This window comes from Diadema antillarum, unplaced genomic scaffold, assembly GCF_040938485.1.
Source record: "Diadema antillarum isolate AM-2024a unplaced genomic scaffold, OU_Dant_1.0 seq00002138_RagTag, whole genome shotgun sequence".
In the NCBI taxonomy this organism is placed as follows: Eukaryota; Metazoa; Echinodermata; class Echinoidea; order Diadematoida; family Diadematidae; genus Diadema; species Diadema antillarum.
This window is the reverse complement of record NW_027272778.1, coordinates 72,283-95,522: the sequence shown is the minus strand read 5'-3', so window position 1 is coordinate 95,522 and position 23,240 is coordinate 72,283. Positions and strand designations below refer to the sequence as shown.

The 23,240-nt window shown below is 37.7% G+C and overlaps 1 protein-coding gene across 1 annotated transcript; it reads left to right on the top strand.

Annotated features, from left to right (window-relative positions):
- Positions 1-2,576: 2,576 nt before the first annotated feature.
- Positions 2,577-20,547, top strand: LOC139714031 (dynein regulatory complex protein 9-like). The gene is given in 10 exon segments (XM_071625761.1): positions 2,577-2,742; positions 3,430-3,677; positions 6,303-6,431; positions 8,189-8,214; positions 8,217-8,300; positions 13,463-13,593; positions 15,561-15,635; positions 16,811-16,942; positions 17,936-18,037; positions 20,422-20,547. Coding segments are annotated over 10 exon segments (1,179 nt in total). The 5' UTR covers positions 2,577-2,616.
- The last annotated feature ends 2,693 nt before the right edge of the window (positions 20,548-23,240 follow it).

The following is a 23,240-nucleotide window of genomic DNA, read 5'->3' as shown; positions in this document are numbered from 1 at the left end:
TATTGGCTGTGAGTAGTTTTTCTGCCATTGGGGGAGGACTGCCAGTGACATGAATACGATTGCTGAAGTTAGTAGCTCTTCTTTTTATCGCGAGACGCGTCTTTCCTTACCTACGTTACACGAAGAAGCCGGACATCACACTGAAGTACAGTGATATGTTCCGTATTTTCTCGTTTATTTGGAGGATTTTGATGCTAATTTTTGGATAAGAATACTCCTGAAATATAAATCTCATTATAGAAATAAAGTTTCTAATCATATTATGATTGGAAGTGTATGTAAAACCATGCTATACCTATGTTACAACAAAAATTGCCATGGACATCGTTTGTAACATAGGTATGAGGTTGCTTGAAGATGCTCTGGTGTTCTTATTTTGTTACAAATGTTTATGTGCCTTATAGTCTTTGTAGAAGTCACCTTGCCTCTCTTAATTATGATAGGCATAATGCTGAAAGGTTGTATATTCCTGTTTTACATTGCCATGAAAATGGCATATATCTATGTCACAACATAAACCACAAAAAACCATGGGACATCATTAGTGAAACAGTCATAGACAAAATACATTTGTACACAGGCTTGTTTTTTTTTCATCAAATAATTCTTCACACATTTCTCTCCAAGAATAACTGCAAACCACGGACAATTATTTGATAAATTTTTCAGAATATGACTTTTATTCCCTACACAACATGAAAATCTAGAGAAGACCCAACCCCATGGAATGACCCTTATAGCTAACTGTAATCTGGGTGCTAACTTCAACCAGCCCCAGCAACGCTACCCACCCACACAGTGCATAGTATATTCAACCACACCATTGCACCAGCGACCCCAACCCGTACCGAGTCGGACTGGTTACAGCGCCCCGCGCTGGGGTTACCCACAGTATAACTGTGTACAAGGAGCGCCCCGGGGTTAGCTGGGTGCATACTTACACTGCACACTGTACACTCAGACTGTACACCGTACGTGTACATGTACATGTACAGTGTACAGTCTGTAAATGGCTGATGTACATAAATTATCTACGTATGATAAACTGCGACCATTCTGACCGCAAAGCTTTGGCAACATTGCGTAGACTATTTAGTAGAACCAATAGACCCTATAAATTTCTGTTTTCTGGGTGTGAAAAAGTTGGCAGGATGTTTAGGTTGTGATTCTTTAGATGATTGACCACAGCAAAGGAAGCTCCTTTCTTAAAGGACAAGTTCACCTTCATAAACATAAGGATTGAGAGAATGTAGCAATATTAGTAGAACACATCATTGAAAGTTTGAGGAAAATCAGACAATCCGTTCGAAAGTTATGAATTTTTGAAGTTTTTGTGCAGTACTCGCTGGATGAGAAGACTACTGCAGTGTATGAATAACTTAGATGTCACATGCGTACAACAATATAAGGAAAATATAAAGAGAATTTCACAAAATTCCATCTTTTGAAAAAAATACACATTCCTCTGACTCGTTACCGACAAATGTTATGGGTAATATTATTCCCCCTGCCTTTAGAAAGAGGCAAGTCAAGTGCTCTTTTATTATGTGAAAAAAGTGAAAATATGTTGAATTTTCTTTTACATTTTCTTTATACTGTTGTACGCATATGACTCACAAGCTGTAGTAGTCTCCTCATCCAGCGGTTCCAACACAAAAAATTAAAAAAATCATAACTTTTGCATCTATTGTCCAATTTTCCTCAAACTTTCACTGATGTGTTCTACTAATATTGTTGCATTTTCTCAATCCTTATGTTTATGAAGGTGAACTTGTCCTTTAACTAAAAATCCATGTCTGGTGACTTTTTGTTGGTATTGTGATGCAGGGTCATATGTTGCTGTGTGCATATATTACCTTGTTTCTGTAAGTTTTAGCAAGTGGAATCTATTCTGCACTTAGATTGTTATACTGTGTGATTATGATTCTTTAGAGTGGGAGTTGCAGCAGTTGCATGATTATTGACTAAAAGAAAAATCAAATTCACAGTAATTTCATGTGAAAAAGAAGTGATTTTAATACTGTGTGCAACTACTTTGTGGAAACAATTGAAATTTGTTAAATTCTTGTAGACCTATTAAGTTTAGAATAAACTTGCCATTCTGAATGTAAGGGTTTTTTTTTCGCTTTTTTAAAGACTTATTTGACTAATTTTTTGAAAGTTAACTGTGAAGTGTAGTCACTCTATACATACTGCAGGAGTCTAGGTTGTATAGACCTACAATGTAGCTTTAGAAGCTATGTGCTTGCAGAGAGGCCCAAAAGACTTTGCCTGATGCTGCAAATCTCTAACTAGCTGTTGCCAAATGTAGATTGCTGCTGAGGCCCAAAAATGTTTTGCGTGTTTTGTCTTTAGCATGTTTTTTTTTTTCTTTTTTTATTGCAGAGCATGTCATTCTAAGAATGATTCCACCCATATAATCAGCTTTACAATGCCTGTTGAAGTTCTGCACTTAATGATCAGTCAAATATGATGTACACATACTAAGCAGGGTTTTTTGGTTTTGTTTTGTTTTGTTTTGAGGCTGCTGACAGTTTTGATGTGGTTCTTCAGTTGCAGGCAAGACATCAGTAACAACTTTCCTTCTTGCTGAGCTGCAGAGGACAGACAGCCAAGATGTCGGAGCTCACAGCTCTTGATTCAGTTTACATCAGCGCTGTCCTAGCTGACACAGTGGATCAGCTGGCTGTGCTGGGCAAGATAATGCCGCAGACATTTGAGGGGCGCCCTGATGCTAATGAGGTAAGATCAGAAAGGAAGAATGACTTTTACTCAAAAACTCCTCAATATACAAGTAATTTAAAGCTCATCACATAAGCCAGTATACTACATGTATGTACATATACAAAGGAAAAGAGTGCTGTAGTGTGTTGTTTATTTACATGCTACTTTTAGAACATTATTTATGCCATACATTTTGCAACACATTTGGACTTTTGAGACAATTTGGTGAGAGGTTGTCTTTATAGAGCTCTGAGAACTGCAGTGACAGAATAAAATGCAAATTGTATTGTGCCTTTTCAGGAGAAAAGTTTGTGAGTTCCCTCTTTGGAAATGATATAAAGTGGATTTGTGTCACTAGAGGCAACTTGTTTCATGTGTTGTTATTTTCATGACTATCAGTCAATTTGTGAAATATTACCCCTCCAAAAAGAGAGAAATTTAGCGCATGTATTGCATGTAGAATAGTACACGGAAGCTGGTCGGAGGTATACCTTGATCTTTGCTATGTTATTTCACTTGATATGAATCTTAACCCTTACTGAAAAATAGTCTGTGTCTTGTTTGCCATATATCTTAATATGGATTTTACACTTGCACTTGACTCAGTAGAATTAGTCAATTCCTTTCTTTGGATACTGTGAGTGATTTCAGGTGATGATACTAACACTTCAAATGCCACCATTCACCCACTCCATTCTTATCTAGATGGTTGGAGATGAAATATCGCAAATTCTGGACAGTCAGCGCAATTTGGAGTCCACCTACGAGAGCCTGATCCATCAGCGCGGGGAGCTGCGGGGTGGACCCAAGCGGGACATGGGCCGTCTGCAGGACAACAGCCAGCAAATCAGCAGTGTTGTCGGTGGCCTGAGGAACGCTAACCAGACTTTTACGAAAAGTCTAAAGCAGAGCCCACTGACAGCGGACAACCTGTACAAGATGCAGGATGACAGGTGATGATCATGATGATGATCTTGATGATCTTATTATCGTCATGTTTAAAGGGATGGTGTAGTATTGGTGGGGATGAGGATTGGGCTTTTAACTTTTTCTGAGAAATCTAGAAACCCTTTGTGAAATAGTACAGAACATACCATTCGAAGAGGAATTCAAAGTTTATGCGATTAAAATCAGTTTTGAAATGGCCGAGATATCCAAAAACAAGTAAAACAAAGCTATCATAATAAAAGATGGGTCCCACCTTTTTTCATTGGCATCACTTTGTTGTGGATATCTCGTCCATTTCAAAACCAATTTTCATTAAATAAGCTTGAATTTCTCTCAGATTTGCACACTCCTTCATATTTCATAAGAGGTTTCTCATCATCTCACATAAGAGTTAAAAACCTGAAGCCCCATCTCAACCAAAACTATACCATCCCTTTGATTCCTTTATGTAGATTTCACAATGACAACATATTTTCAAAGGAACTATCTAAATCTAATTTTGACTGACTATAGAATATCCAAGTGATGATGTCACAGTCTTTTGTTATAGCTTAGGTTGAAACAAGGGCACCGTTTCATGAAAGTTGTCAGCCCCGACAAGTTGCCAGTCTCTGACAATTACCATAGTAACGGTCAGTGACCAGAGCTGCTTAGCCAACCAAAAGCAAAGATTTTACTGAAGTTGTCAGAGACTGACCACTTGTCAGGGCTGACAACTTTCATGAACACACAGGCAAGGTGAGGTTGTTTAGAATCAGTTTCCATAGAGATGAATGGCTGAGACATCACACTTTGGTACTCTCATTTTATGCAGTGGATAAAATTCCTGCATAGCATGAAATTTGGTTGCTCATGGCCAGGGGTGAGGGGTAAGCATTTGTGTATTTTAGATTGCATTTCTATAAAAACATTCTTAATCACATACTGAATTATCAGGATAATACTCATTGAATGTTTTTCAGTGAAAATTTTGTTATAGTTTTTCATCACAGTGCACTCCGGTTATAATGAAAACAGCTATAATGAAACTCTTGTTACAACGAAGTGAAAATTTACTGGTAGGTTCCAAACATGTTTATGTTTGTATACATGTTTACATTCCAAACATCTTCATATACTTTATTATTTGGCTATAAGGAAATTTGGATATAGCAAAAGAAGACTGTCAGTCTCGATGACTTCATTGTGACAGGAGTCGCCTGTATATGACACCAGACACCATAAGAAACTTGAGCATAAATAAAATCTTTCAACGCTTGAGAGCTGGTCTCTCAAACCTTGCACTGAGCGAGTGAAAGGACGCCATCATGTGGTGGAATCATGACAAGGGACACCCAGCCATGCATCATTTAATTGCAGCTGACATTGGCTTGTGTAGAGAGAATACATTAAGGCTTGTAGGACTTGAGACTGGTTGAAATATGGCTCACTTGCTTGGCATTTTGCCAAAGAAATGAACCCATATTGCACTACTGAAGCACATGACACTAATAAAAATTTTGTGATTACAAATATGGCTACTTGTGAGGCATTATACACTGTACCATACAAAGGAACCTATGCATCACCTATTGAAGCAAACAGATAAAGAATGTGTCACTACAAATTGATAAAAGTGGTATATATATATATATATATATATATATATATATATATATATATATATATCATATATGAAAACAAAGTGGTCATTTTTGGAGCAATGTGAACTAAATCATTCTCATTCTCTGGAAAGAGGGAAATGGCAATTAAAATGAAAGTGCCATTCCACATTTCAAATTTGCCTAATGTTTGAGCAGTTCCTCTGTGGTGTGCCTCAGAATAACCAGATGACTTTGAATACAGAGAAAGATTTTAAAGAGAGAACAGGAGAGCAAGAGAATTGCTTCTCTTCACCTATTCTGCTTGCTACCATCATGTACAACATAAGTCATTCCAGATGTGGAGATTTGGGCAGTAACATGTGTGCACTTTGCCTAATACTCACTGAGCATAATTGCTATACTTTTTTCTTTTTCTTTTTCTTTTTGTAGCACAATGGCCACGTGGATAGTTTGTTAAATTCAAGCTCAAATGTATATCTTTTGTGATATTCTAAAAGAGTACAGCTATCTACAAGAGTGAAAAGCACTGTGTGTGATGATAACACTGAGCCAGCCGCCTTCTATGGCCATCAGTGACAAAACACTTAAGTGGAGAATGAAATGGGCAAAACGATGGTTTGCTCCAAGTTTGGTGTAATTGAAATAAACTATGGGTAATGAATCCTTCGCTCTTCCAAGATGCACTTTAAATTATAGTTAGTCTGCATCATTTTCAGCTTTAAACTTGAGTCTTTTTAATCAAGCATGCTTTAGTTCTGTGTAGATGGAAAAGTATTGTATGTGTTACAGTGCAATAGTCATCAAGAATATAATGGATAGGTTTGACTTGCATACGTAAGATTGAAAGTGTTAATTGTTAGTTTGACTTGAATTCAAAAAGCTGCATGTAATGAATGATTGAGATGGAAGAGGAAGAAGAGATGTTCAGAAAGACAATGTAATATCAAGTTAAAGCTTTGAGAGCTTTTGAAACACAGGATAAGATACATATCAGATAACTTGTTGTCCACACACTCGCCCCTGCAGACAATTTCTGCAAGACGTCCTTGGCGACACACTGGAGGAAATGCTGAGGGAGAAGACTTTCATGGCCATCATTCAGGCGGTTTCCATGGAGAAGGAGAAGAAGGCAGAACTTCAGAATACCATCCTCAAGTAAGGCAATGCTTATAATCATGATCTATGGTTAAATGTGTGACCTGTCATGGTAACTTTAAATCTACCTTTAAAGGTGCATGGTCCCGGTGTTTTAGTCAAATGCGTACGCGGGCGCACGGCGCAAGTTTCCTATAGAGACCTAAGCTATTGCCTCCTCTTTAGCGCTTACGCTTTGGCCCACTTCCCCCAGTCCGAAGAAGTCTGATTCACTGTAGTCATGCAGTGGTCCGATCACAGTTCAGCTCATGATTCGGCTGAGGGGGATGACAGCTTTTATAGCAAACTTCTTTTTTGATGTCATAACAACAAGCACATATGCACGCAACCTGGCATTACTACACACTGCGCGATGCGCAGAGAAGACAACGAAGGCAACGTTACTTAGCAACACCTACGCACTTTACTCTTGATGACAGCTCAACTTCGGTAATCTTCGTATCAATGCTAACGGTGATCGGCAGTATCATCGACAGTGCCCTCTACACTACCGGGACTATGCCCCTTTAAATCTACCTTTACACTCAAGATTGCTAAATGTCATATCTGTAACTAGTAATTTTCCATTTTGGACAGAAAGAGGAGTATAGGAATACAGTGTACAAAAATTCACATAAAAATTTTATGGCCTAGGAAAGAAATAATATGTCTATCAAATTATATAAACTGTCGCTTGTCAATGTACAGCTGCATGTGTGTGTATGTTTGTGTATGTGTGTCTCATATGTACTGTAGGTGCCTACAGTGTGTGTATGCGATATTTAAATACTGATGACATACAAGTGTCATATCGCGCTCTGTAGATTGGTTCCCTCAAGATGCTCTGTCCAATCTGCAGCAGCTGATCAATTTTCATAGAGGAAGTGAAAGAAAAATTGAAAAAAGAAGTGAAATTCAAATATATTTTCACTTTAGATATAAACAAACTATGCATGTTAAATGTTTGTTCAAGGGAGCATTTCCTTGGGATAATACAATTAATGTAATTTGCCATTAGTGCACAAATTATTGTTTCTGAACCCCCAAGGTCATTTCCTGGTATTGGATTGTTTAGACTGCAGATTTCTCATTGATCATAGAAAGTCAGTGTTGTTGAAAGTCAGTGTTGTTAATTAATATCAGCTATCAAAAGCAGCCTTTACTATTGAGCTAGCCATGGAATAATCCCTATCCCTTTTTACTCTGCTATGCCCCATATGAGGAATTTTTCCAGTTTTCCCTGAGAGTTCCTGTACAGAGTATTAACCCAGTCATTTATCATTAAGTATGTTGGCTTCGGAAGCTAAACATGAGACCAACAATTACTTTTGATCAGCCAAAGTTCATGAAGATTTTGTTGCCTTAACTCACTGTTTGTTATTTTGACTTATGGGTGACTTTGTTGGTTTTTTTTTTGTTCACGTATATGTACTTTTCTGCATCTGAGAGCAAGTAGATACACAAAACATTCACAGGTACTGTAAAACGAGGAATGTTCGCGTGCATTTTAATTTCGCGAGAGACAAGATTCGCGAAATCAAAATGCACGCGAAGGCTCTTGTCAGTGCTACATATGCATTGAATGCCAGAGGCACTTAGCGAAAATTTCACACCGTGAAAAGGGCTGTCGGCTCCAATTCCAAAAATTTAATGCTGCTAAATTACCATTTTTTTTTTAGTATTCAGTACTTTCTGCAGTAAACAGCTTCACAGCAGAATGTTAGGAAAGTAGTAAGGTCCTGAAGATAATGAACACCAACTCTCTTTTCACTACTCAGAGAAGAGGAAGGGCGCAAGGAGATCAAGTCCTGCAGAAGCAGATCGCGACAGTGCGCATCGAGAGAGAAGAGGAGACTCAGCAGAGGAATCAGATGATTGCCCATCTCAAAGGTATTGTCGTCATGTGTCTCTATCAGGGATGATATACACACAGAGTGAAATAACTCCTGTTGCAACAAATATGCTCACAAAAAAATTTTGTTGAAACAAAAGTAAGAATTCAGGTCCCCAAATTGTTATCAAAGTTTATGGGTGTGTTCGAGCGCTCTCCTAAAGTGTACTGTACCCCCCCCCCCCCCCCGCCAGAGGAGCACTTAAATGCTTCTAAAGCATACCCAAATTTTGCATGCGAGAATGTGCGTAACATGAACATACATCATAATGCAGAGAGTCCATTCTCTGTGTTTGGGGCAGCTGTAAGTAGTTCAAGCACGCCAGGGGAATGACCTTGCTACAAAATGTGTGACCCCCTCTAAAAATAATACATGAGGTACACTTTCTAAACAGAGTGCTCAAACGCTCCAAATCTGGCACATTACAGCACAGTATGCTTTGGTTCAGTTCGTTTTGGTTCGCTTTTTAGCGCTGGAATGCACCCTATGGTGTAAAATTTCCTTACAGCAAACAACAGCAGATTTAGCGACATTCTCATATTACAACAAAATCATTTCCAAGTGCCATTGATAAAGAAAAACAAAATAACTGCACTCCATTATAATGAAATGCCAATTGATTACAAAGTTACTCAAATTAACCAAACAAACATAGAGTATGTGTCGTGGGCCAGCATTTGACATTGAAGTGTGTTTAAAATTGAACTCGCTCAATTTGCTTCCTGTGCCACACACCCTTTCCAAGAAGAACTTGTATTATGTCACGTAATGCAAGTGTGTACTACACCATATATGGAGTGTGCAATGCATGCAGTACGTGCAGTGAAGTGGAGGTCCCGTGGAATCCCAAACCACACAGTCTGTGCAGTAAAATTCTCACTTCAATTCGAGTGGAGGTGTGTCTTGAATACTTTGCTATGATTGGTTCATATAAAGTGAAACGGGGAGTGTGAAGGAAGGATACATTCTCGCTAAAGTTTGAGTGAAGGTGTGTCTTGAGTGCTTTGCTGTGATTGGTTCATATGAAGTGAAGTAGGGTGTGAGAAGAAAGGATGCATTCTCACTAAAGTTTGAGTGAAGGTACAGTCTTGAATGCTGTGCTATGATTGGTTCATGTGAAGTGAAGCAAAGATCGAGAAGGAAAGACACATTCTCTCTAAATTTTGAGTGGAGGTATGTCTTGAATGCTGTGCTATGATTGGTTCATATGGAGTGAGAAGAAGTGAACCACGAAATCGTGAAGTGCACAGTCTGCAGTAAAACTCTCAGTAGATTGTGCGTGGAGATGTGTCTGGAATGCTTCAAAACCGCATGCACTCAAACTTGAAATGCTTAAGTAGAACAAATAAAATTACACAAACATGAAATTGGAAATAACAAGTGAACATCAAATAGTTTCATGATTCCATTGAAATTCAGGTTTGTCCTGCACTCTTTTTCAGCAACTTTCGTACATGGGTTATCAATATTGTGCCCGTTTTGCGCTCTCTAAATGTGGAAATACAAACAACTTTATACTCTCTCTTAAATGTGAAATTCAAAGGAAATTCATTTGATAGCAGTACGTCTTTCATCGCATTTCCACGTATGATGAATGTACAGTAAACAAGATACAATACTGTAAAAGTGGAAATTTTCACGGTGTTGAAATTTTCACGCATTTCGCGCAACCAGAAACTAGCACAAAAATAAAAGCACCCGAATATATTTGCTTGCCATATGTTCCTGTGCGTGATGTCTTCATTCCGCGGAATTAAAAACATGCGAAACTCTTTTTACCCGGCCAAGCGCGAAAAATTAGTCGCGTGAAAATATCCACTTTTACAGTATACACATGGTTTGTGTGTTTCTTTACCAAGGTATATATATTTCATTTGTTCGGCTACTATGAAATTTTGGTATAGATATGAAAGAAAACCGACAGTCCTAAGGACTTCATTATAACAGGAGTCACTTGTAATTAGTGTATGTGTGCTGGGAGTAGGAAATAAGATGGAAAGAAATTTCCTGCAAGTTGAATATGAGAAGTAAGTGTGTTTTCATACAAAATATGTCAGTGTGTGTATGAAGTATGTGCATGAATGATATGATTATACACATGTGAGTGTTTTCCCTACAGACCTTAGTGTGACCCACACTTTGTTTTTAAATGGGGAGGGGGGGTATTGATGATAGAGTTGATATAGAGATGATGCCATATAGTTTGTTTTTTAAGATATTTACTGTGCTTTTCTTCCTCAGATATGATATGATTTTATTATTGAGGTTTTATGTAGCAGTGTGTGTAGTTTCCCCTATGTTTTTTACTGTACGTCAGTGTGAGCTTTGTTTTGTTTCCTGTTTTTACTGTCAAGAGTTTATCAACCCTGAATTGGTCATTGAGCAAATAGAACAGAAGTCCATACTTGAATATAGATATTACCACCTTTCGACGTATTGTTATCCTTTTTAAAGTAAACACAGTATTAGCAACAGATGCCACCTTTCCCCAGTGATAGGAATGGGCTTGCTGATGCACTGCTGTTTAGATGTGATAGATATAACCCTTTAACACCTGGAGATTTCTTGCAACATTGAAGTAGTTTTTGTTTCACATTGTCCATAAAGGATTAAAAAGCAGTAAGGATGATATTAGGATGATTATGAGATAAGCACATCTCCAAACATCATATCTCACACACACACACACACACACACACACACACACACACACACACACACACACACACACACACACACACACACACACACAGATGTACACAGTTAGAGCTTTGCATGAAGAGAGTGCTGCAGCTGTTTAGGTGCAGAAGGGTTAAACAGTCCCCTTTGTCCGGTAAATTATTTACTTAATGATTCAAAAGTGAAACCGGTAAAGTTGGAAAAACAGTAGCTAAAGATAGATACTGTATACTACGGGGTTATGTTATATTACACCATGTAATACCGAAGAATATGGTATAAATCATCAGTGCGTGGGAGGTTTAGGGAAATTCAAAGATGAAAAGTAAAACTATTCTTCTTTTCTCTGACTTGCATGTATTCATTCTGAGAAGTAAAGAGGATGCATTCATCATACATGTATTTCCTGGTCCCATGTTTGTGTGTCAGCATGGCTTGCTGTATTGAGTGTTTTTTATGTGTAGGTTTTTTTGTGTGTGTGTCTTTTTTTTATAACTGGCAAAAATAGTTCAGAATGTATTTGGATTTACATATCTGTTTGAAGCAAATTTGAAGTGAGTTTTACTCAGCTTTATGTTACATGTACAGTATGTCCCCCAAAAAAAATTACAACGGGACCCCCCGCAATGATATCTTTAAAAAGAGTGAATCAATCTAAATACAAATTCAGGGTATGAAACTATAACTCATTGCCCACATCTTACAGAAAACCCCATTCGATTTGCTTCAGTGGTCAAAGAGAAATGAGGAATTTTGTAAAGGATGTTCGGGAATCTCTTTTGTCCAAGTTCTGTCTATTATTCACGCACTAGAGCATTGAATTGCTAAAGCATGTCATGAGTCTAAAATTGGAAAAATTAGACTCATGACATGCTTTACAACAATCTACATTTCTCTGTGCCCGCTTAACCAAATTGAATGAGGCTTTCTGCAAAATAAAGCTAAGATGTTATATTTTAAGGCCCCGAAGTAGCACTTAGACAGGTTGATCATTTTGGATGTTATCAATTCGAAAATTTGATTGTAATTTTTGAGGGACATACTGTAGTATGTCCCTCAAAAATTACAATCAGATTTTCGCATTGATAACATCCAATATGATAATTTTTTTTTCAATGCTACTTCAGGGTCTTAAAATATAACATCTTAGCTCTATTTTGCAGAAATCCCCATTCAACTTGGTTAAGCGGTCACAGAGAAATGGGGATTGTAGTAAAGCCTGTCATGAGTCTCATTCTTCCAAGTTTAGCACTTCGGTGATTTTGTGTGTGAACAATAGACAGAACTTGGACTAAAGAGATTCCCGACATCCTCTACAAAATTCCTCATTTCTCTTTGACCACTGAAGCAAATCGAATGGGGTTTTCTGTAAGATGTGGGCAATGAGTTATAGTCTCATACCCTGAAGTTGTATTTAGATTGATGCAACATTTTTAAAGATATCATTGCGTAGGGCCCCGTTGTAATTTTTTTGGGGACATACGGTAGTTTCATCACTCAAACAATTTAGCTTTGAATCCATTGCATCCTATATATTTGCCTGACAATTATTACAATTCTAGATGAAAGAATAATTGTATATTTCCAACTTAAGATATTGCACTGGTCTTCAAGACACTGTCAAATACATGTACCAATACAGGGCTCCAGTGTTACGGAATGACATACCAGAAGTGATAAGATATTCTGATAGACTATCAATATACTAAAGAAGCTGTAAACTCTTTCTATTACATAAATTCATGAATGTGGAGCCCACTACAATTAACTACACTTGATTTTTGCCTTCTTGATGTCTGCCTTTTGTCCTTTCTTTACTAGTGTATGTGTTGCTTTGAATGTAGTTATCTTTAACTGTAAATTTGGGGATCTTTCTTCGAAAGAATAATGGTCTATGTAGATCCCCGTCATGCTTAGATAACTGTTTTTATGTTATGTCTTTTCTCAAAATGTTTAAGTGGTTGGGTTGTTGTTGTTTTTTTTTTGTATTGTTTCTAGCTTTTGTGTAGGCCTACTGTTCAGATCAGATGTGGTATTTCTTTAATCAGATGTAGAAATAAAGTGAAACAGCATGAAATGTTAACTACTGACCAGAGGCAATGAGCCAAGGTCACTGGAATATAGGGAATCCTATCTAATACTGTATACTGCATATGTTTTACGAGTCTGATATTTCATAAATTGGGACTTCTTGATAATTTTGCGAGTGGTTAAATTGATTGTGGAGTAACATACTATAGGGAGAAAATGTACATTGTATGCGTACATGTCATATTCATGTCAGGATCATAGTTAATATTTTCACATGTTTTTAAATTCACTACCAACGCCTGACTCATGAAATTCGTGAAAATAAAAACCTTGCAAAATATTCGCCGTATACAGAAGATACCATACAATGATAATTGAAGCTTTGTCGCGAGGAAGACAGTGATTTTGATCTCTCCGTCCTCCACTTTTCCACCAAAACTTTAAAAACAGATCAGCTGCAAGAGATGAAGGCCAAGACAAGCATGGAGGGCAAATACGTCCAGAAGGACGCGGAGGTAGCCATGGGTCAGACGCAGAAGAGATGCTCCCTTACAGAGAAGGAGATGAAGGATGAGATTGAGGTGAGAGACGATGTGCTCTGGTTGCTAGGATACCTGTCTACAGAGAAGATGTAGATCCCTGGAGGTTCACATTTGTCACTACTGTCTATTGATATCCAGTTATTATTGGTTTTAAACTCCCAAACATAGGTGCACAAGTAAGTTAGCATTATACACGCTGAGACAAAAACAAAAACAGAAAATTGCTGTAGCACAAGCATGATATCAGAATTTTAATTGTTAACAAAAGTTTATCAAAAATAAGAAATAATCATGCTAATGCTACATGTTTATATCCAAGTTGATGCAGTTTGACCTTCCTAGTTTTTAGCCTCTGTATTAAAAGATAGCTTTTTTGTCCCCGCCGAATGAGTTCGAGCAGGGGACTATGAAACGGGCTCCGTACGTGTGTGTGTCCGTGTGTCCGTCTGTCCGTCTGTCCGTCTGTCCGTCCGTCTGTGCGTCCGTGTGTGATCAAAATGTTCAAAATGCTACTCCTTCGCCATTTCTAACCTGATTTTGATTCTGTTTGCTTTATATGATAGCACTACATGGGAGCTTTGAAACTTCTATACAGAATTTCAGTTTTGACCTTTGACCTTGACCTTTGACCTATATTGTACATTTTGCTAAAAAATGCTACTCCTTCGCCATTTCTAACCCGATTTTGATTCCGTTTGCTATATATGATGGCACTAGGTGAGGGCTTCAAAACTTCTACACAGAATTTTGACCTGTGACTTCTTTGACCTTTGACCTTGATTTTTGACCTATATTGTACATTGCCTACAAAATGCTACTCCTTCGCCATTTCTAACCCGATTTTGATTCCGTTTGCTTTATGTGATGGCACTAGGTGAGGGCTTCAAAACTTCTACACAGAATTTTGACCTTTGACTTCTTTGACCTTTGACCTTGATTTTTGACCTATATTGTACATTTTGCTACAAAATGCTACTCCTTTGCCATTTCTAACCCGATTTCAATTCCGTTTGCTTTAAGTGATGGCACTAGGTGAGGGCTTCAAAACTTCTACACAGAATTTTGACCTTGGACTTCTTTGACCTCTGACCTTGATTTTTGACCTGTATTGTACATTTTGCTACTAAATGCTACTTCCGGCGGGGACATATATTACGCACCGCATAATTTCTACTTTACCTTGTTTCTTGCTTGAACAGACAATGAAAAAAAAAAATCATGTACTGCAACATTCAGCCAAATTTTCGGCAGATAAGATTTTGTCAACAAAATCATGTATACGGTGTTGGGGGCTTGAGTAACAAATTGCAGAAGGATATCAGCTAAAAAAAAATAAATGAAATGAAATACGTGTTCCCCTTTGTAATGAGAAGGGGAAGAAATCAGGTTTTATATGTTGTCCCAAGTAATCATTCTATCTTGGAAGGTTTTGCTGTATATGTTCAAGAAGTTTCTGTCATTTTGTTAACATTTTGCTCTATACTACTCTGTGCTGTCCCAGAAAATATCATGGTGTCATACACTTTGTACCCATGTGCCATCAAGAATATGTTAAAGAACAAATGGCAACAGTTAATTTTATAGACTAATCCAGTCTGGCAGAACACCCACCACTAACTGCAGTATCCCAGTTGCACATACATATCATCGCTGGGGCGACAAGACCTCGTATCTACAAAATGTTAAATGTTCAGGAGAGCACAAAAACATGGCAGCCAAAGCACTGTATCACTTAACTGATTATCTGACCATTAATCCAAAAAAGTCATTTTCACCAAGATTTCAGATACGAGGTCTTGTCGCCCCAGCAACGATATGCTGAATTCATGATATACTGTATATTGCAGCAGGTGCAAACGATTCACCACATGTATCATGCATTCACCATAAACGTGTGCGCATGGGACACAGCAGTAATGGTGGATTTTGCTGTTATGTTGTATCAGGTCTGTATGTACACAGTGTTACAGCTACCACACATTGTAATTTTCTCATCCCCCACACAGCTGCTGAAGCAAAAGATTGATGAGGAGCAGAGGGTGAACACAGAGATTGAAACATATCTCAAGCGTCATCAAACGGTAAGTTTGCTCCAGCAGAGAAATGTCAATTTGCTCGCATAAAAGTTTGCAAGGGAATGACTCTCTTTGGCAAGTATTGTTAATGTTCAGACATAAGACTTTGTTTGAATTCTTTCACAAAATCAGCGTGAGATTGGCATTCAATTCTTTCTGTCTTTTTTTTGTTGTTGTTAGATCTACAACTGTTTACACAACGCATAATTTCTTAGACAACCGAATAAAAGCATGTCCTCTGTTTTAATATTTCCGTGTTTTCTTTACGTTTGAGCAGTTTAAAAACTTGTTTTGTCATGAACCTGCCACCTGGTGCTGCTAACTGAGCATTTATATATTGTATATTAAAGGCACACACTTCCCCTTTGTATTCTATTGTTTGGACAGGAAATGAAAATAGAGTTTGCAGAACAAAGCTACTGCATAGATGTTCATGTGTATAAAATCTGCATGTGTACACATGTGTATCATTCCATTTCAATCCTGGATCCCGGTTTAGCGAGCCAGCGTTCAGTTTAGACAGCTGACCATAAATAACGAATCAATGACCAGGTAGTCCTTATAATCCTCCAGTGGTCACCGCAGTCATTTGAATTTCATTTCTTCGTGACCAAAATCACAGAATTACACATGCAAGCATTAGGGGAAAAAATGTCAGTAAACTCCAGTTGGTACACTTTGGCCTTGTCGATGAATATTAATCATTTTAGCTCACCAACATACACCCCAAAAAACTGCTTTGGCTTCAAAAACAGGACTTACCGATCACATTCCATCCAAAACTAGACGCATACACATGAATAGAACAGATCTAGGGCATCAAAGTTGTACGGTACAGCAGTCAATATAGTGTTGACTAAGTTTGCTTTGTGAGATTTTGATATGGGAAGATTTGGCACTCACATGTTAATGTTAACCAACTATTCGGCAAAACAAAACTTGTAGTTCCAGCTTGTGATGAAATTCACATGTGTCTTGAGTTAAAGAGACTAGATCTTTCCTTTAGCTTGTATGATAATCAATTCTGCAACTTCAGCTGTTTACGTACGTATGAATACATTGGGTAGAGCAAATCGGGATTGTCGATCTGTCTGGCTTTGAGCAAAGCAATCTTTGACTCGCGGGACTTTGACTCAAGCGCGGAGTTTATGGCATTTCATTTTTGCCTCTCCCACAATCAGGAGATGGAGGAGAAGGTGGAGTACTGGATGGAGAAATACGACAAGGATGTGGAGGCCAAGACTCACGAACTGGAGGTCCTCAAGGCATCCAAGGCCAATGACCTCTCCAGGCTGCAGGAACTGACCAAGTTGGTGAGAACGCTTGCTGTAGATTTCACACCTTTTGATTTTCATTGCTCTCCCATTGTCTTACAGAGAGCAATCCAGGAGTTGTAAAATGCTGTTGGGGTTTTGGAAAATTGCTACATATACAGTGGACTCCTGTTATAACAAAATTATCGGGACCAGCAGGTTTCTGTCATTGTATTGAAAATTATTTTCAAAACCGCACAAATAAACAATAAAAAACATAGAGCGGATACTGTTGGGCCTTAATTTTGACCTTGTTGTAACAGGAATTTTGTTATAACTGTGTTCGATATAACGATAGTGCAACTGTATGATGTTTGTTTGTTTGGTTGGGTGGGTTTTTTTTCCCACCCTTGTAGGGTTGTAGGACCTACATAACATACCATATTACTTTTTATCTGTGAGAAATATGAGTTTTGTTTGTGTGTTTGCCCACAGAGTTATGGTATTGAGCTTATTAAAATTAAGCACAAATTTTGTTTGGGTCCCATTTCAGTATTTCATGGAGTTAAAGGAGAATGAAAATCAAAATATATGTGAATTGAGAGAATGCAGCAATATAAGTAGAACACATCAGTGAAGTGTGATGAAAGTCTGAGAATCCGTTGAAAGCTTGCCTTTGCTGGATGAGAAGACTACAACACTATAATCAGATGTCATGTATGGAAAACAATATAAAGGAAATATAAAGAAAATTCAACATGTTTTCACTTTTCTATCATGATGAAACAACACTTGACATATTTTTTCAGAAAGCAGGGGGAATATGACATTACCCTTGACATATGTCAGTAACAAGTTGAGAGAGTGCACTGTTTCCATAAAAAGTAAATTGTGTGAAATTCTCTTCAATTTTCTTCATATCGTTTTCTGTACATGATGTGTGGGTGTCATTCCTCTGAAAGAATGCTAACTTTCAGAGTGTTCCCGGAAAATGTTTTCTGTGTATAGCTGTTTTAATATGTTTATTTTTATTCTTTACTTGTCACACTGCAGTATGTGGAGTATGAGCAGGTGTGTGTGGAGGACAGAATAGAGAAGGAGAAGGCCAGGAGGAAGGCTGAACAGGAGCAGGAGGAGTTGAAGTCCTGCGTCATGGTAAGACAAATTCCTTCTTCCAAGCTAACAGTGTCAACTCTCACGACAGTAGACTCCCATTATGACGAAGTCTTGGGGACCGGCAGTTTTCTTTCGTTATAACGAAATTTCGTTATAACCAAATGAATAAACAATAAAAATACATAGAGTTGATAATGTTGCGGCCCTAAATTTTATTTCGTTGTGACCGGAATTTCGTTATAACCGTGTTCGTTATAACGGGAGTGCACTGTACATGAAATCAAATGATCAGGGCCCCGTTTCATAAAACTTGTTATCAATAACCAGTTACAATAGTTGTTATAAGCTACTGAAATCCTGTGTATCTGATTGGCTAACAGCAAATTTGTCATAGAAATGTGGCAGTTGCTACCTACTGATAACATGTTTCCTGAAATGGGACCCTGATTTAGGAATTTTTTTTCCCCCATTCCTGAAGAAGGAGTTTCCTGTCTGAAATATAATCATAGTTTTGCAACAGTGATATATGATCTGTCCTATTGTCCCGAAGTAGTTTCTGTTATGTGATCGTATTGTTTTTGTCGGCATGCTTGACAATCGTTTTGTATTCAAATCATTCTCTGACTCCTTTGCGTTTGTGTAAAATAAAAAAATTTTTTACCATTGGTGATGTTTAAGACTCCTTGAACTTTGCTTGTACTCTGAGACAAGTACTTCTTGAAACTTTAATGTCTTGTAGTTGAGTATGTAGTCTCTATATTCAGGGGTTTTACTGCGATGTATTTTAGTGTATGTTTACAATGATGATGCTTTATAGATGTTGAAACTGATAAATAGTACCTGTCTTTGACAGATTGCTTCCTTGATCTCTTGATCCTACCAAATATTTGCATGTTAATGTTTTTCTAGTTTCAATGCCATATCTTGCTTTTAAACCCCCAAAGTGCCCTGAGAGTGTGGACGAAAGAGCCTACATTTGTGACTGATATAACCTTCATTTTTGGCGGATCAAAGTTGTTGATGTATCTGAAAGGATTAGAAAGAGTGAAGATTTTATCTGAGTTGTTTAAGAAGAGACACTGGCAATGGATATACAAGTAGTATTATTTGTTGTTCCCACAGAAAAACAGAAATTTTAACAACCATGGAAACATTCCTGCTTTTGTACACTGACTAGATCGACACTCAACGACATAATAGATATGTTTAAGGGTTCTTTATCTCTTCTCTGATGACTCATGATGGGTTCTCAGCATGGCATTCCCTTCAGTATCTTCTTCTTTTTTTTTATGCCGTCTCGTCATACGTCATCCTGTCAGGACACCTATGCATGACTTATTTCAAGAGCACAAAGAGATAGTGAAAGCTGTCTCGTATTATCTTAGTCAGGGCATTTTGCATAGTCTCATTTGCACTTTCGTACTTAAAAGTAGCTTGCATCAAATGTGGATCACACCCTCCTGGTTTTGCAGTGTCAATGAACGAAACAATGTAGAAAAAACAACAACAACACTTCCTTAACTACTGGCAACTCTTTGTTTTTGGGTTTTTTTTATTCAAATACTAAGAAGGGTTGGATGATTTTTGTGGTTTCTCTATGACAAATATGATGACAAATTCATGTATATGTGACTGATAGGTTGTTATTTTGTCATAGTTACGTATATGACAACTCCTACTCTCAAGTAATGGAGGCAAATGTTTTCTTTCAACATTTCTTTGTCGCTATGTTACAGGCTCAGAAGGTGGGATGTGAGTCATATCTTGATACGGATGGGTCTTTGTATTTTTAAAGTGTAGCAGAAAAGGATATCAGGAATTGTAGAAGAAACTCTGCTGGATATCATTTCCTGTTCTTTACTCTGGTAATCTCTCATGTAGTACTGTTTCAAACAAATTCCCTTTTCACAGCATGTTCAAAGATAGTATAAAGTTTTGGTACCTCAAAAGTTTCCCTGAGTTTCCTTGTCTTAGTTTGTGTTTCAGGTTAAAGTACCTGACACTGTGAGACTTACTTGCCTCAAAGTGCTCTCATGTCTTAATAATCATGCAATAATGGTTTCATACCAGAGCAGAGCGGGCTTTGAAAAATTCGAACAAGCTATTAGTTTGACTCGACGCGGTACCGCGATAATCAGTGTACACGTATTGTACGAAACCATTATTGGATGATTACTAAGACATGAGAGCACTTTGGGGCGAGTAAGTACGTCTCACAGTGTTAGTTATATGAAAGGTACTTTAACCTGAAACACAAACTAAGACAAGGATACTCAGGGAAACTTTTGAGGTACCAAAACTTTATATTATCTTTAAGATTATCCATATTTCCTTCTTCTTAACTTTTTTTTTCTCAGCCATGATGTTTTTTTAACTCATACCTAAAGGCTATACACTGGATTTCTCCTTTCTCTAAATCACAGCTCCAATCGTGGTGGCGAGGCGTTATGGTCCGGAAGCAGCTCGGGCCGTACAGCAAGAAGAAGAAGAAGAAGGGGAAGAAAGGAAAGAAGGGTTCGGGAAAGAAGAAAGGCAAAAAGAAGAAGTAGAGACATCGTGCCATCTTAGTTGCATAGATTATAATCAAATTTCTATTTTCACTGCTTTCCTTGTAGATATTTAACCACAGCAGTTCTGTGAAATGTTTTGGAGATTGCGATGAATTTGGACGGGAGCTCCCACAAGCAAATTTGATGGGCCAGTTGGACCGACATTGCTCGATACTGTACAAATGCCTACTGTTTCTATTTAGAGCCAGTGCCTTCAGCTATGAATGTATTGGTTGATTGAACTGAGTTGCAATATTATCTCTATCACACAGGGCTGCTTGAGTAGTGGAGGGGAGGGGGGGGGGGGGTTCAAATGGCAAGAAAACACTGTTGTCTTGAGGTATATTACTTAAGATGCATAAAGTGAAATAAAACACATGTATTTCTTCACTTTCCATACCATATAATCACAGCTTCACACACTACTTACATTACTTTTCCCCAGAAAATGCGTCATCATAATGTGTGGTTTTACAGTAAGGTGGAAAAGTATCAATCATTCCGTATAGATTCTACTGCTGTGTTCCAATTTTCACCTTCATTTTGTTATTTTAGTGGAATGGGGGGGGGGGGGAGGGTCCACTCTTACAAATCATTGAACAATGTCTTTGGGATAACTACATTATTCATGTGCATTATTTTCCTACATTGGTTTGATATTTGCTTAGCATGGTTGCTATAGTATACAGGTAGTCAAAAAAGATGGACTCAACTTAAATTTGTGTTTGTACGTCTACGTTGCATTGTTCATGACTGGTATCAATGCAGTGATCTTGCAGATAAAACCTATAAGTCGATATGAATTTCAAGACACTCTGTAAATTTTCATTCTGCTCCATGTTGTCCAAAATATTTCACACGTATGGGCTTAGAATGGTTAAAATAAGTGTGTCCAAGCGCTGAAGTGCAGGAATATGATGTTGAAAACATGTATCAACACCATCCGTCCTAACATGTTAGTGCGATTTCATGTATATTAATAAACTGTGGACTGAATGGATCTCTTAAATGTGTCTATCCATGACGTTCCTGCTTCAGAAAAGATGTATGCATACAGTGACATAACAATACAAAATCTGTGTGGTTGATGTGCAGCGTGATATCACTTGGTTTAAATACTGACGTACACGGGTATGTCACATCTCTATTTTGAAAAAGAACTTCATGCAAAACAAGTTAATTTGTGGCCATCACAAAGAATACACAGGTATTGCAAAAGCCCCTGCCCTTGGATGAGAAAACACTCTCTCACACCCTTCAACTTTCCCGGAATTACGCTCTTTCGGTACTCTTTTCTGATAAGTGTGTACTCTTCACTCTTCTTGCTCTTGCCTCTGATTCACGGTCCTTTTCAGGACTCTCACATTCTCAAGAAAGAATACTTCTACTCTCACTCACCCTCTTTCTCACGTCTTCCTTGTCAATTATCTCCTATCTCCTCTTCCACCAGTCCTTTTCAGGACTACCACATAGTGAACCGCAAAACCAGTATCCATTATCGACACTACCATGCAAACCTCCTCCTTCAAAGATCATCTGACACCTATACACGTACTGTTCTTGGAGATAAAGCTATGATGAGTTTGATCGCAAAATGTGTTAAGCGCCATTTTTATACAATTTGAAAAGCAAGTCCGTCTCAATATTACCTCACTTGTAACATAACAAGGACTATTCTTTGAGTTATGATTGAAAAAAAACTCCCACATTTTCTCATCTTCTTGCTTAGTTTTAAGCTCAAATATCTCAAATTAACAAGAATTGTTAACCCTATTCCCACGGGGTGGGGGGGGGGGCATTTGGGCCCACCCCTCTTGACGTTTCGCGTGATTATTCCTTAACGCATGATGCTCTCGTCGCGACATTTTAGAACTTTTTTCTTTCAAGTATCGCGCAACTTTTGAGACCAAATTTGTTGCTCCTGGGCATATCGTTTTGAAGCCACGCCCCTTTGAAAAAAATTTGTCGACCCCAAAATTGCTCAAAAACATGATTTTGTGTACAAATCCGATGTAAATTGCATTTTTGCAATTCATATAAAAATAAATGTTTTTACTTTCAATGGCTGATAATGATTTATTTTAGCTTGATTATGCTTTAAAAAGTTTCTGCGACAAATTTTGACAAAAAACAACAAAAGCAAAAAGTAACAAAAACATAGAAATACATAAGAAATTCAATAAGCAATAAAATACATCAGAAATAATCTTGAAGCCGAATTTTTGCTTCACCATTATTGTTGAGGATATTGAAAAGAATATGTAAACCCAAAATTAGAAGTCTTGGAGCTTTATTTGTTGATTTATACCCCCCCAAAAAAAAAATTATATAAATTAGCATAAATTGATTAATATAAAATACATGAATTAAAGTTTGACAAATCTAACTATACAGTCTTGTAGATTACATTGGCCTCTACCTTAGTACAAATTTTCGCGAGGATCGCGCCATCTACAGCAGAGATCTGAAGGCGGGGGGGGGGGGGCAAAAAGGCCCCCCCCCCCGGTGAAATTAGGGTTACTCTTTTTGTATTAAATAAAACTGTTCATTATATACACGCATATACTGAATAAGTAGTCCACATGTTGCTGCAATAATATCAAAATAAACAGAAACCAAGTTCATACTGTCATTGCCAACGGTTTATTTTGGCACACAAATTTTCTAGCAATTCGCCCTTTCATAGTCAAGAA